The 14,605-nt window shown below is 37.7% G+C and overlaps 3 protein-coding genes across 3 annotated transcripts; 1 reads left to right on the top strand and 2 right to left on the bottom strand.

Annotated features, from left to right (window-relative positions):
* Window positions 1–52: 52 nt before the first annotated feature.
* On the bottom strand, window positions 53–1,859 carry LOC123660777 (gastrula zinc finger protein XlCGF57.1-like). The gene is made up of 2 exons (XM_045595812.1): window positions 1,331–1,859; window positions 53–1,192 (listed from the first exon to the last, which is right to left on the bottom strand). Exons 1-2 carry the CDS (start codon window positions 1,734–1,736, stop codon window positions 165–167), a joined length of 1,434 nt encoding a protein of 477 aa, XP_045451768.1. The 5' UTR covers window positions 1,737–1,859; the 3' UTR covers window positions 53–164.
* A 498-nt stretch (window positions 1,860–2,357) lies between these two features.
* On the top strand, window positions 2,358–4,108 carry LOC123660778 (gastrula zinc finger protein XlCGF57.1-like). Its single transcript, XM_045595813.1, has one exon. The coding sequence runs from the start codon at window positions 2,541–2,543 to the stop codon at window positions 3,924–3,926; it is 1,386 nt and encodes a 461-aa protein (XP_045451769.1). The 5' UTR covers window positions 2,358–2,540; the 3' UTR covers window positions 3,927–4,108.
* A 1,550-nt stretch (window positions 4,109–5,658) lies between these two features.
* On the bottom strand, window positions 5,659–13,864 carry LOC123660993 (protein Smaug). The gene is given in 9 exon segments (XM_045596009.1): window positions 5,659–5,743; window positions 5,745–5,822; window positions 6,314–6,441; window positions 6,844–6,934; window positions 7,896–8,058; window positions 8,295–8,369; window positions 8,737–9,383; window positions 10,192–10,396; window positions 13,612–13,864. Coding segments are annotated over 9 exon segments (1,725 nt in total).
* Between the last annotated feature and the right edge of the window lie 741 nt (window positions 13,865–14,605).

Here is a 14,605-nt window from a genome sequence, read left to right as displayed (position 1 = left end):
TACAAATAATTTTCTAATATTGCCCTTGGAAGAGAGAAAAAAAATAACATAATTATAAATACTTAAAATACCTAATACTCATGTTTCCCATTACAAATATTGTTTAAACAATACATAGATACACTTGACTAGTATTTAGTTTGTCCACTCAGTCTTAAAGGATCTTAACTATACACAATAGGTTTAGTAACAATGGTTTTCAAAGATGGTTTAAAGTTAATATCCATATGACTAGCCCTTAAATGTCGCGTGAGATCACTGTTACGGAAAAATCTTCTCGGACAATGCTGGCAGATGTACGGTGTGTGGTTTGTATGCTGCTTCAACAAATGGAATTCTAGCATAGTTGCCGTGGGAAATGTCTTTGTACAATCTCCTATAGAACATTTGAATTTCCCTGCGTTTTCATGTTTGAATATAATGTGGTGAGTTAGACTACCTTTGACGGCAAAAGTTGCATTGCACGTCCCACATACGTAGGGCTTTTCCCCTGTATGTTTGCGCATATGGACTTCTAAGTCTGAAAATGTCTTGAGGCATATTGTACACTGACCAGATTTCTCGGAATGTATTCGTCGGATATGAGTCTGTAAATTACCTTTGACAGAAAATGCCATGCCACAAAAACTACATACATTTTGTCTTTCATTAGAATGCAAGCCAATGTGCACATTTAGTGCCGTCCTTGATTTAAAACATTTGTTGCACAAGTGACACGAGTATTTTCTTTCATCGCTGTGAACACTTTGATGTTTATTAACTAGACTCCTGTAAGCAAACTTTTTATTACAAATATGGCAAGAAAATGGTTTTTCCCCCGTGTGAATTTTCTGATGACGATTTCTTGTAGCTATTTGTCGGAATCTTTTTGAGCAAAATGGACATACATAGGGTCTCTCATCAGTATGAACTCTTAAATGTGAAATAATATCATTTTTTCTAAAAAAGCTACTACCGCAGGTTTCACAAGTGAATTTTCTTTCCCTTGTTGAGTGAGACGTTTCAATATGTCTTTTTAATGAACCTTTAGAACTGTATTTTGCCCCACAAGACGTACAAACAAATGGTCTCTCACCAGTATGAGAGCGCATATGGATCTCCATTGCAGACGGACCATTAGTCATCAGCCCACATATTACACACTGTAGTGGGCCTAATTTACCTCTTTTAATTTTCCTGCGCCTACATTTGCCTGAATTATTCTTGGAATCGTTTTCATTTTGATAATTTTCTTCTTGCAGAGAACTTTTACACTTGCTACCTTGATTGTCTGTCATCTTTTCAAATTCTACAGTTACGTTTCTTTCGATATTAATTTGAACATCTTTACGTGAATCTTTTTCTTGTTGAAAGAGCGCTTTAGAACAGTTTTCTAATAAAAAACTATTAGATAAACTATCTTCCCGGTCGTCGCAGTCATCGATTTCGTTTTTAACATCTTCTTCTTTGACATTCAGTTCAATATTCGTTTGCAAATCCGAATATAGTTCGATCGGTGCGCTGAGGCAACGCAACGCTTTGTCGGAAGCTTCACATTTTTGTACAAATTGATAGGCTAAAGAGAGATCTTGTGTACAACTGTCACACATCATACTCGGTAAGCCGTCATCTTCAGATATTATATTGTTAACTAATCGCATTAATTTCGCACTGTATTGAATATCATCACCCTCTTTATCGAAAACAGATATTGTGCCGGTCTTGTCGAGACAGATCCTACAAATTAAAGAATCCATTGAGCCTGCACACTCAGTTAAGTAACTCTCGTTGAAACAGACTCCATAAAATTATTGTGATTATGGTACAATAATAGTAATAAACAAAATTCAAGAAAATAAACAAACATGATACATTTTTTGACGTTTAAAAAAGTTCAATTGTCAAGTAGTTAGGGTATTTTGGGGTATTTGTATTCTGTGGTCAAGTATATCGTCAGTATCGCCAGTAATACGTTGTTTATTTTTGGTATTAAAATTTAAAACCTATTTATTCTTTATTATGTAACTGATCTAATTTAATGATTTATTATTACTTTTATTTTTTTCTTAAAATAGATTGAAACTGAATAAAAATAATCAATATTTAATTTATTATTCTGATTGCAAAACAGTACTGAGTACATATTATATCAAACATAACAATTTACTTACGAAAGAAAACAGTTTGAAACTTATTTTAATAAATAATACTACACAACATCGAAAAGTAATTCTTAGTTTTATATGATTATTATTCAATCATGGCATTTTATTCTTATTGTCAATTTGATTTTGATCAGTAAATGCTCTTGTCAAGAGAAGAGATAGCATAGAGATAGGTAGGTACAATTAACTATGTTAAGTATTACTATACTCTGTGGTTTGGGTCCTGATATTTTTATTACTAATTGGAGTAACTACACAAATCATAGAAATATAAATTATAACTCAGAATTAGAAACGTGTAAATAAAAGTGTCTAGCTCTAAATCTCTTTAACTTTTATCTGTTAAACCAATTTAATTAATTGGTTTAATAAAAAGATCAATAACTGTTTCGCAGAATGAACAATATATGTCGGCTATGCTTTATCAATACAGGTATTACTTCCATATACGAGTACAGTTCGGGTACACAAATAAGCGCAAAAATAATGCACTGTTGCAAAAATATTCACATCTCTGAAGAAGAAGACTTACCTGTACACATTTGTACATGTTGCGAAAAGGAGCTGGAGTCGTCTTACTCTTTTATTCTTAAATGTGAAGAAACAGACAAAAAATTAAGATCATTTGATTCTAAATATTTGAAAAAAGAAAGCAAAATTGAAATAAAGGAAGAACCAGACGCCGATTCAATGCCTGACGTTGAAGTCGAGTTATACGAGTCAAATACCGTTATAAAACAAGAAGATGGTGAATCAAATTTGGAATTAAAAAATAAAAATGAAAATATTGATATAGTTTGTAAGACAAGGAAGAAAAGTAAAGATTCCCAATCGTGTTCTTGCCGCGTCTGTGGTCGTCAGTGCCCAAACCCTTCAACTCTTTTAATTCACATGAGAACTCATACAAACGAAAGACCGTACTGTTGTCGGTTCTGTGATAAGAAATACAAAGACACCGGTAGTCTTAAAAGACACACTGAAAGAAATCATATTAAAGACGGAAGGGAGAGAAAATTTACATGTGAAGTTTGCGGTAAAAGTTTCTATTCTAAGAATGATATTAAAGTTCATATGCGGGTTCATACTGGAGACACTCCGTATGCATGCTCAGAGTGTCCGGCGAGGTTTACACAGATAAACTCACTCCATAGGCATCAAGTACGTCACACAGGAGAGAAGCCACACCAATGCTCTTTATGCCATAAAAGATTTTGTAGTAAAGAAGAAGTAAAAAAACACAGTGTATCACACACTAGCACTAAAAAATATAAATGTCCAACGTGCAATGCACCGTTTAAATATAAAAACAATCTCAGAAAGCATATTAAAAAACATTCAGATATGATTAAGTTCACGTGCAATTACTGTGGCCGGGAATTTACAATCAAAGGCAGTTTAACTCTACACATCAAGCGACTGCATTCATCAAAATCAGGATATTGCAACATATGTTTAAAAGATGTTCCAAATATTGAAGTGCACACGTGGAAACATACGGGGGAGCGTCCACTTAAATGTGACTTTTGTCCAAGAAGTTTTGCAGAACAAAAGACTCTAGTCAGACACATCAATTATAGACATAAATACACAGACAAATACAAATGCATGCTCCACGGCTGTACGGTCAAGTTCCCTTCAAAACAAATGTTAGACTTTCACGTCTTGAAGCATCACGGTAACACTGTACCTTTTCAGTGCGATAAATGTTCCAGAGGGTTCTACAGAAAAAGTGATTTGGCAAGACACAAGATAGGAACGCATAAAGAGAAGCTTTCTGAATAGTAATAAAAACCGGAGCTAATAAAAGATCACAATCTCCCATCTATATATTTATTAGTACTGATGTTGTTACAGTACATTATCACAGAAGAATAAGTTACAAAGCGAGAAAACAAGCAATAGCCAAATGTAAATATATTGTTAAATAAAAAGTTAAATAAATAAAACAAGTTCTTTCCAGTGAATTGTTATTTCATTTCACTATTGCAATAATTACATTTGTCAACACAATTTTTATACTCTTAAATAAAATAACATTACAATGATTAATATATTTTAGACTAATGTAAAAAAAAAATTGCACAAAATCCAATCAAACTTTTTGATCCAGTCAAATGTATAAATATGTCATTAAAAACGAAATAAAATTAATAATCTATGGAAATGAGCTTTATAAATTATGCAGTCAGTCAACAATTACTTATATGCCTATTTCTATGTTCTGCACAATAGCGCGTGTGCGAATGTGCAAGTTGTAACAGATAATAAATGTCAACAAACACTCCACAGACAACAAATATCGTAAAATCTACATCCAAACGACCTCCTTTCACATCATTTTAGGCCATTTTGTGCCCGTTATTCTAATATAAGCTCCGCTATATTACCCAGTGTCACTAAACATAATTATAAATTAACAGTATCTAGCCCTAGCTAAGTAATTACTAATGACTAACTGAAAAATAAACTTGCAGAGTAGCACCAAAGAAATTAGGATATAGCATTTATACATTTAGCTAATATATTTTTTAATAAAAAAAACTTCATGATATTTACATAAAATTCACGTAAAAAGTGAATTATAATATCTCTTCAATCATATGAAGACTTAAGTGTATTGTTCATGTTATTATCTTCACGTTAAACTATTTCGACACGAGGCGGATACAGTCGATGTAATTGTTTCTTACTATCTTTAACTTAATCAATAGATGCTTATGTCTATGTTATGTCACAGATAATGAATGTGCTTTAACAAACATTTCATTTTACAAAAATTGTTTTTGCATTTAATGTACTCGTAGACTTATAAATAAAAAACATCAAACCTTATAATTTATAAATTATCATAATTAAATAGCAATTAATTTAAATTAAATTAAAATTGTATATATTCATAATTCATGCCATAAATATGATGCTTTATTGCAGTATTACTATTAAATTATTATTTAATATATTTTGACTCTTTAAAACAACATATTGCAAATCCGTCATTGTTTAGATATGGGAGAAATATTGCAAGTGTTGTTAGATTATCTTTACAATCAAGAAAAACACTCAAACTGTGCATTAAATTTAAATATTTCTCACACCATCCAGTAAATAATAAGCTCACTTAAAATTCGTTACTTTCAACAAAGTTACAATGTCGGAACACGGGTATTACCTAGTAAATAGGTAAATCGTACGAACCTCTCACACGAGAGATTTATAAATTACATTTACGTAAAATAATTGACATTCTGCGTAACATGTCATCGGTACGAAAGACGCTCGACGAGGATCATACATCGGATACAGTATCGACACGACAAAGTTTCCTAACAGCGCGTCACGTCACTATCGCTAACGTGCAACGTAACAGAAGCCAGTGCGTCACATCATTATCGTAACAAGTACCAGCGCGTCACCGTCGACTGAGCATCACGTCACCGTATCACTGTCACGTCACGTCACTTAACGCCGCGGTCACGTCACCGGCGCCGCGGTCACTAGTTGATCGCCTGCTCGGTCATCTGCAGGCAGAGCGCGTCGAGGCCGGAGTAGTCGTCGGCGGAGGGCGGCGGGGGCGGGCGGGGCAGCGCGTGGGCGGGCGGGAAGGGTGGGTACGAGTGGGACTTGCCGCGCGGGGGCGGCGCCCACGAGCGGCGCAGTGGGCCCTGCGGCGCGCGCCATCTGGCGGACATATTGTATATATAGATTGACTAGCCCGTTGGCGCAGTTTGTAGTGACCCTGCTTTCTGCTCCGAGGGTTGTGGGTTCGATTCCCACCCCGAGTCTGGGTGTAATATAAATATTTATTTATATATTTATATATGTATTATTTATAAGTATGTTTATCGAAAAAAAAAAAATATGTAGCTATATACCAGTCGGCTGTTACCTATAACACAAGCATTAAGTTGCTTACTTTAAGAACAGACGACGGTGTGTGTATTGTGTAAATATTTATTTATTTATTATTTATTATTATTGTACCGTGGAAACATGGTGGGCGAGTTCAAATTACACAATAGGAATGCAGCGGAATGGTCTAACGATAAGAAACATTCTTGTCGTTAGACTATTCCGCTAAATAAAATTATTGAACAACATTATAATCTAGTGACAAGATAGTTTGTTTCTCTGATAATACACGCGTCACACATACAAACACACACACGGACCTGTGCTTGAGGCGGCGGTGCGGCGCGTCGCCCACGAGGTGGAAGAACTGGCGCGGCGGCAGGCGGTGCCGCAGCCGACGGAGCGCCGCCTGCAGCTCGGGGCTGCTGAACGACTCGTGGTGCAGCGCCTGCGCCACAACCGCACATTACATTCCATTTGGGATGACTGTTGTAGAATTTTAGGTATGAAATACTTACCCCAGCACTACCAAGGTACTTAGCACTGGCCCAGTAGCAGTATGGGGTAGTACGGAGGTAGTGGTGAAGTAAAGAAGGGGTAGAGTCAGGCAGTGTGGGTAGTTTCGGGTAGTGGGGGGTAGTATGGGGCCGTGAGAGGTAGTGTAAGGTGGGGTAAGGTGCGGTAATTTGTGGTAGCGTGGGGTAATGTGGGTAGTGTGGGGTAATGTAGAGCAGTGTGGGGGTAATGTGGGACAATGTAGCGTAATGTGGGGCAATGTAGGGTAATTTGGGGTAATACACGGCATTGTCAGTTAGTGTGAGGCAGTAGAGGTAGTGCAGCGGGTACGGACCTTCTCGATGAGCCAGCAGTGCAGCGACACGGGGTCGAGCGCACCGGGCTCCACGCGCGCCGCGCTGGAGTACACGCGAGACGGGGACGCTCTCGCTACTTGCAAACGTAAAGCATACATTCATTAGCTGACGCGCCACATAGATGAAATTGTGTCAATCGAATAACTTACAAGAACCTTTGTTCTTAACACAGTTAACTTATGATCAGTAAAACACAGTTATGTTGTGTGTTGTGTGGTGTAGCTACCAGTGTCGAGCATGGGCGACAGTTATGTTGTGTGTTGTGTGGTATAGCTACCAGTGTCGAGCATGGGCGACAGTTATGTTGTGTGTTGTGTGGTGTAGCTACCAGTGTCGAGCATGGGCGACAGTTATGTTGTGTATTGTGTGGTGTAGCTACCAGTGTCGAGCATGGGCGACAGTTATGTTGTGTGGTGTAGCTACCAGTGTCGAGCATGGGCGACAGTTATGTTGTGTGTTGTGCGGTGTAGCTACCAGTGTCGAGCATGGGCGACAGTTATGTTGTGTGTTGTGTGGTGTAGCTACCAGTGTCGAGCATGGGCGACAGTTATGTTGTGTGGTGTAGCTACCAGTGTCGAGCATGGGCGACAGTTATGTTGTGTGTTGTGCGGTGTAGCTCCCAGTGTCGAGCATGGGCGACAGTTATGTTGTGTGTTGTGTGGTGTAGCTACCAGTGTCGAGCATGGACGACAGTTATGTTGTGTGTTGTGTGGTGTAGCTACCAGTGTCGAGCATGGGCGACAGTTATGTTGTGTATTGTGTGGTGTAGCTACCAGTGTCGAGCATGGGCGACAGTTATGTTGTGTGTTGTGTGGTGTAGCTACCAGTGTCGAGCATTGGCGACAGTTATGTTGTGTGTTGTGTGGTGTAGCTACCAGTGTCGAGCATTGGCGACAGTTGTTGTGTGGTGTAGCTACCAGTGTCGAGCATGGGCGACAGTTATGTTGTGTGTTGTGTGGTGTAGCTACCAGTGTCGAGCATGGGCGACAGTTATGTTGTGTGTTGTGTGGTGTAGCTACCAGTGTCGAGCATTGGCGACAGTTGTTGTGTGGTGTAGCTACCAGTGTCGAGCGCGGCCACTACGGCGGCGGGCAGGTCGGAGGCGGGCGGCATGGGCGACAGCAGTACGCCGCGCAGTCGCTCTAGCGCGCGTAGCACGCATCCCGCACCCGACGACAACTCCGCCTGGATACCTGGACACAGGTACATTCGGCTTGGTTATGTGGTACCGGACTACGTACAATAACACGCGCACGCACACCCACACGCGTACACACATACAAACTCGCACGCGTACGTACACGAACTTGCAAGCACTCACGGCCACTTGCATGCACACGCACACGCGCACGCACACGCGCACGTACACGTACAAGCACACACACTCGCATTCACATGGACTCACTTATGGACTATTATAATACATTACCTTCCAATATGGCTCCCCGTTCATTCAACTTCTTTATTGATAAGAGTATTTTGTGTCTAGCACCTTTTGTTACACCTGTAAATTTATTATTATCATGTTATTTATTACAAAAAAAGTTTTGTCTAAATTTACAAATTACAAAAAAATGTGAATTAGTTTACAAGTAGGACCAATGACGTCAAACAAAGTTTTTAACGACACAATAAGGAAAAATCTTTATATATTTATTTTTGTAATGTTTATAAGAAAACTGATGTAGCTGATTCATTATTTATTCAATGGTTTAAGGAAAATTAAAACAGTTGCTATCAAATGAAATATAATGGGTAGTTGGGGTCATTCGTCTTCAATAAAAGCCCGTTCCTATACGAACGTCCGGTCAAAAGCGATTTCTTTACTTATTGATTGTTGAATACAGGGACCGGGTTAAAAGGATTATTACCTAATTTTTCTAGATACTTCTCGTCGATCGCCATCATTTGGTCGTACGTGATGTTAGTGAACAGCCACACGTACTTATGTAGCCTCAGGCTCTTGAGCCATTGTGCCACTGTGGACATACCCGGATGTTCCGTAAAGTTGTTCGATCTGAGATCATCCAACCTCGTCTCGCTGCCCGTCGTACCGTACATTATACTGATCGGTCGCAACTGGCTCAAACTGTGCTCACTGGACAGAGAAAAGCTCCTAGGTTTCTGGACGAAGGGCTCATCACTCAAATTCTCAGCGGATGATGACATGTGAGTGAAATTAGTCGAAGGCGGGGTCAGACTGTTCGATCTTTGGGACTTGGGTTGGGCGACCGCTGGGTCAAAGTTCAGGATATCTCCATCTATACTAAGGTCTACATCTCTACCGTTCTTGGAGAAGGATTCTTGCAAAATATCCGTATAAGGCGTCTGGTCTACCGAGTCTAGCATTCGTCTAAAGTCGACGTTCTTGCCGATGGTCCGTCTGAAAGTGTTGTTGGTCGCCCATATGTTCGAGTCTGGTAGGAGGCACGGGTCTATCCTTTGCTGCCACACCGATTCCGTCGTTCTGTTTCCTGACATATGGTTTTCTAAATAGCGTAGCCATTGCGTTAGTGCACTGGAATAGTTTAAGTTTAAATTTATAAGTATGTATGTAAAGTAAACAATATCACAAAAGGGAATGATTTAATTTATTGTTTGCCTGTAAAGTCAAGAGACTGCTATGTTATCGCTGAGTAATAGGCCATATTTCAACAGAAGAAAACGGAATGGTTAATATTATAAATTTTAACCAACCTTACTGTCTACGTCAACGGCGTGCGGACTTAAGGCAGACAAACCACTCTAACATATCGCTTATCTGCCATAACCATGACAGATAACTCTGATCGGACACGGAGTTAGCCAACAGGTAGACGACCAGAGCATTAGGCTGCTTAGCTTAAGAACACACGACCGTCTTTCCCCAAGTTATTAAACTGTTTACGACCGCTCTGGTGTAATGGTGTATGTGCCGTGTTAGTGGCGCTTTAACACCGACAGTCGCGGGTTCGATTCCTGCTCGGAGAATCGAATGGATATTTGTGTTCATGCAAATATTTATTTCCGGTCTGGTTGTTAGTTCTAGTGGGCCTCTCCACCGCACCTCTGAGAGCACGTTAAGCTGTCGGTCCCGGTTGTTATCATGTAAGTACGCCTGATAACGACCGTTGGAGAACCGACGATTGGAGCAGCGTGGTTGATTAAGCTCTCATCAACACAAACACAATACTGCTTGAAAGCAGTATTATTTAGCTTGATCTTCTGTAAGGTCAAGGTACTTCCCCAGTCGGGCTGCTCCATATTTTGAGCAAGAAATTCCTGCCGTGCCCTACCCCAGTTAAGGCTGAAGCGAACACGGTTTTGTCCAAAACGAATCGCAATACCTCTGGTCGTGCATCGCGAGCGCGGGGTGCGCCAGCAGGTACACGAGCAGCTGGCGGCACAGCGCCGGCGTGGCGGTGCGGCGCGGCGCGTCCACGCAGCGCTGCACGAGCGCGGGCACGGCGCCCACGTACACGCTCTTCGCGCGCTCGTTATCCGAACGCAATAGCGGGACCAGGGTCAGCAGTTGCCGGAGGCGTTCCTCGTCTGAACAAATTCATATTTTATCCAGAATATAATACTTGTTATCGCATTGACTTATCGTTTTAATGTTATCAAACGATGACTGAATTAAAAAAAAAATTATGACACAGGTGACCGAGAAATTTTTGTAGTGTGAAATAACTAAAAAAAAAAACTACACATAATATACAGATTATATTGATATATACAGAATGTCCGGTAATTAATGGATAACCCCGCAGGTGATTATGGAGGGGCACAGTGCCAACCCAGAAAAAAATAAAAAATAAATCTATCTGCAACAGTCTAGGATTTATAAAAAAAAAAAAATTAAGTACGAAATCTCGACACCTTTGTTCAAAATTTGGGCTAGTGCCTACCCCTAGACCGTTGCAGATAGATTTATTTTTTATTTTTTTCTGGGTTGGCCCCGTGCCCCTCCACAAGCACCTGCGGGGTTATCCATTAATTACTAGACACCCTGTATATAGTACAAATGTTCCTAGCTCAAAGGCTACGATGCAAAATGAAACGTTATCAAATATATAAATAGAATATTAAAATTCTGGCATTCAAGATATCAATATATTGTTATTAAAACAAAAAGAAGTCAATTAGTTCTGTTTGTTTTGTATCAATACAGAATTGACACTAATGTTATCAAAACTAAGTAGGTACTTATAAAATAACAATGTTATTTTATAACTAGTTGCTTCTGTGACTTTGATCACAAGATATAATTTTTTTTTTATTGTACATAACACAGATTCTGAATGGCATAATAATTATGATTAAATAAACCGTTTTTCATGCTGTGTGGTTACGACATTAAAGAATATAGCCATCCCTCTCTTTCCGTGAGGGTCGTAAGAGGCGACTAAGGGATAACACAGTTCCACCTTGGAACTTATAAAGCCGACCGATGGCGGGATAACCATCCAACTGCTGGCTTTGAAATACACAGGCCGAAGATGGGCAGCAGCGTCTTCGGTGTGACAAAGCCAGCCCTGCGGTCACCAACCCGCCTGCCCAGCGTTGGTGACTATGGGCAAAACACATGAGTTCACGCCATTTTTGGCTCGAACTTGTGGAGGTCTATGTCCAGTAGTGGACAGTGGAGTGTGGTGCGATAGACTGATGTGATGAAACAGTTTTTCAGTTCGATCTCTAGCAATAAAATTACTAAAATGTCAAATTAAAAATAAAAAAAAAAAAAAAAAAAAACAGTATAAGTAGGGTTCTATTAAAAATTATTACTTAATATTATTTGTGGTTTCTATTAAAAATTATTACTTAATATTATTTGTGGTTTCATTATTTATGGAGACTTTTCATACACTTTTTTCTCAAATAGTTCCTATATACAGATTCCATTTGAATGCTAACATAAAGATCTCATTGGTTTAATAGATTCTCCAAAGAATCTGTCAGAAATTCGATAGTTACAATTTAAAAACTATCAGCATGTTACTCAATCATTATGAACTTAAATCATAAGTGTATAGTTATGAAATCAAAAACAGCACTAATGTTATCTGCAATTACAAAATGCAAATAATAACAGTTTCTCAGGCCATTTTTTAGATTTTATAGGAATTATTGTTTTAAGGTTTTGATAGAGTAACATTTACTATATCAAATGAATTCATTTCAACATTAAAAGTAAACTTTATTAACGCCTTATTACGTTAAAAAGTTTCATTAATATTTTGAAAAATTACTTTAATAACAAGTAAATTTACATAACAACTTCATGTACCATTCTTGCAAAGGGCATAATTCAATATACAAAATCTAATACAAACACAGTGTTTGGGACTGCAGTCCTTTGAAACCGTTTGACAGATTTTTTATAATATTTTTTTGCTTTTTTAGTAGGTATGAGAATAGCTCATAATATAGCTAAATATTTCATATAGGTAGGTTATTAGGGGTTCGTTTTCCAGATTTTTCTATTTAAAGTTTACACACTTGACAAAGCAATATCTGACTGGTGAGTTAGTGACTTAAAGCCGTTTTAAATAATCTATCTCTGGTTTTTGATACAATTTGTATGATTGGGCTAGTTCGAAATTCCATCTCTAGTAAGCAAATTCAGAGATAGATAGAGTATTGAAACTGGCCGATAATTACATAGTTTTTTTTTACTTTGTTCTTCAATAAAATACTTTTAGTTAAGTTCAAAGTTTAACATTTAGAACCCATACATAAATAAATCTTAATAGTATTATAAGGTTTTGTTTGATAAGCTAACTTGCATCGTCTTTTCATTGTATTTAAAAATTATAGTCTTAAACGATGTATGTAATATTCTCATTTCATTTTAAACATGTTATGTAAATAAATACTTTGCCTTCTAAATAAATAAACATCTAACTTTGCATATATAATAGTAGTAAGATTTCTCCGATGGATATTTATTATGTATGAAGCAGTTATTAATGAATATTTTTATAGTTTAATTATTTTTTCTTTTCCTTTTTTTATTAACATATTCATGATTAGAAAATTTTTGTATGGAAAATTTTCTTGGACTTTATAAAAGTATAGGATTTTTTCTTTAATACCACTAGGTTGGAAAACAAGTATACGGCTCACCACCTTGTTGGTAATTACTGTAGCTTATAGACGCATGCAACAACAGAAGCATCGCACATTGCCGAATAAACCCCTAACCTCTCCCGGAGCTTTGGTCACCTTACTCACCACAAGAACACAACAGTGCTTGAAAATAGTGTTATTTAGCTGTGATCTTCTGTAAGGTCGAAGTTCCTCCCCAGTCGGGCTGCTACAGATTTTGAGCAGGATATTACTAGCTGTGCCCCACCTCAGTTACATTTTAAAACAATTTTTTATTATATAGACATTGTTTTTTCTAAATAAAAATATGATAAGCAGGTTGCTAACAATAATAGCTTTTAAGGAGAATATACATTCTGATACCTTCTTTTTATTTAACAAAAACAAAAAATGCCTAATATAGGGTAATTAAACATATTCAATTTTGAGTTTATTGATTCAAATGAATGTTTAACAAATTAGATGTTCTAGTATTACCAAACAATACAATTATTTAGTTATGAATTTTTATTTTAATAAAATATAGTAGGTATACTTGAAATTGATTCAAAGAATAATTATAAATATTACACAAACTTTTCTCTGTAATTTATATATATTAGTTAGTTTATTATATTTAGTAAATATTATAAGAGATACATTCTTTAGCTATATGTTACCTTCTTCGTCATCATCTTCCGCTCGGGCGGCGAGGAGACTCGCCAGGAAAGTCTCATCATTGGCGTCTCTCTCCGACCGCTCGTCCTCGACATGGCTCTGCAGGGCCGCCTCGACGGCCCTCTGAACCAACTTGAGGCCAGGCCAAGGGACTCTTCGGGCAAGAGCACACGCTACCACCGTCCGCTCACAAGCGCCCCATTGCTCGAACAACCCAACCACACCCCCCAGCTGGTCGTAAAACGTGCCGTTCATCTTGCCAACAGCATATCACCTCGGTTATCTGATTTGTTTGTGTTCAACACGTCAAATACGTGACAGCTGATCGTATTGCACAAAACAGGGATTGGATGGCGGAGTTCGCTCGTGTGCAGCAGCGGCGATAGGTGAGCCACGCGTCCGATGTGGTAAAAAATTCAATTTTTCTATTTATAATGAAGGTAGGATAAAAACATAACATCCACTGTGATTCGACGGACAGTCAAATTATCAAGTACCAAAATGGCCGACCATAGATAAATCATAAACGAATACATGATTGTCTTTGTATAATATCAAAATCGTCCCTCGTTTTTAATTTTCAAAAGTTTATTATTAAGTATTTATCATTTAATGTGGCTTTTTTCTGTATTTTAAATTTATATTTTAATTCATCGAGGTAATTTATATTACCTTCGTAGTTTAGCTTTTTGACGCTAGATGACTTACACAAAAATATAATTATGAAATTTATTTGTTGTATAAATGCAAACATAACACATAAATAAACTTATAAAGTATTTTGTTTTCATTTAATGATTCATGAGGTTGGATTTAAAATTTTTATTTGAGTTTTTTTTAAATAATTTTGTTTTGTGACAATATAAACGATTGTTCTATTAACGTAATAGATGGCGTAACAAATCATAGCCATATAAATAAATAATTAGGTATTATAGAAGTAATTTATTAACGGCACAGGACTGATTGCTACCCAGACACAGATGCTCGTGGAAG

Source organism: Melitaea cinxia, chromosome 16, assembly GCF_905220565.1.
Source record: "Melitaea cinxia chromosome 16, ilMelCinx1.1, whole genome shotgun sequence".
Lineage (NCBI taxonomy): Eukaryota > Metazoa > Arthropoda > Insecta > Lepidoptera > Nymphalidae > Melitaea > Melitaea cinxia.
Note: the sequence above shows the minus strand (reverse complement) of the source record. Positions and strands in the feature narration are given on the sequence as shown.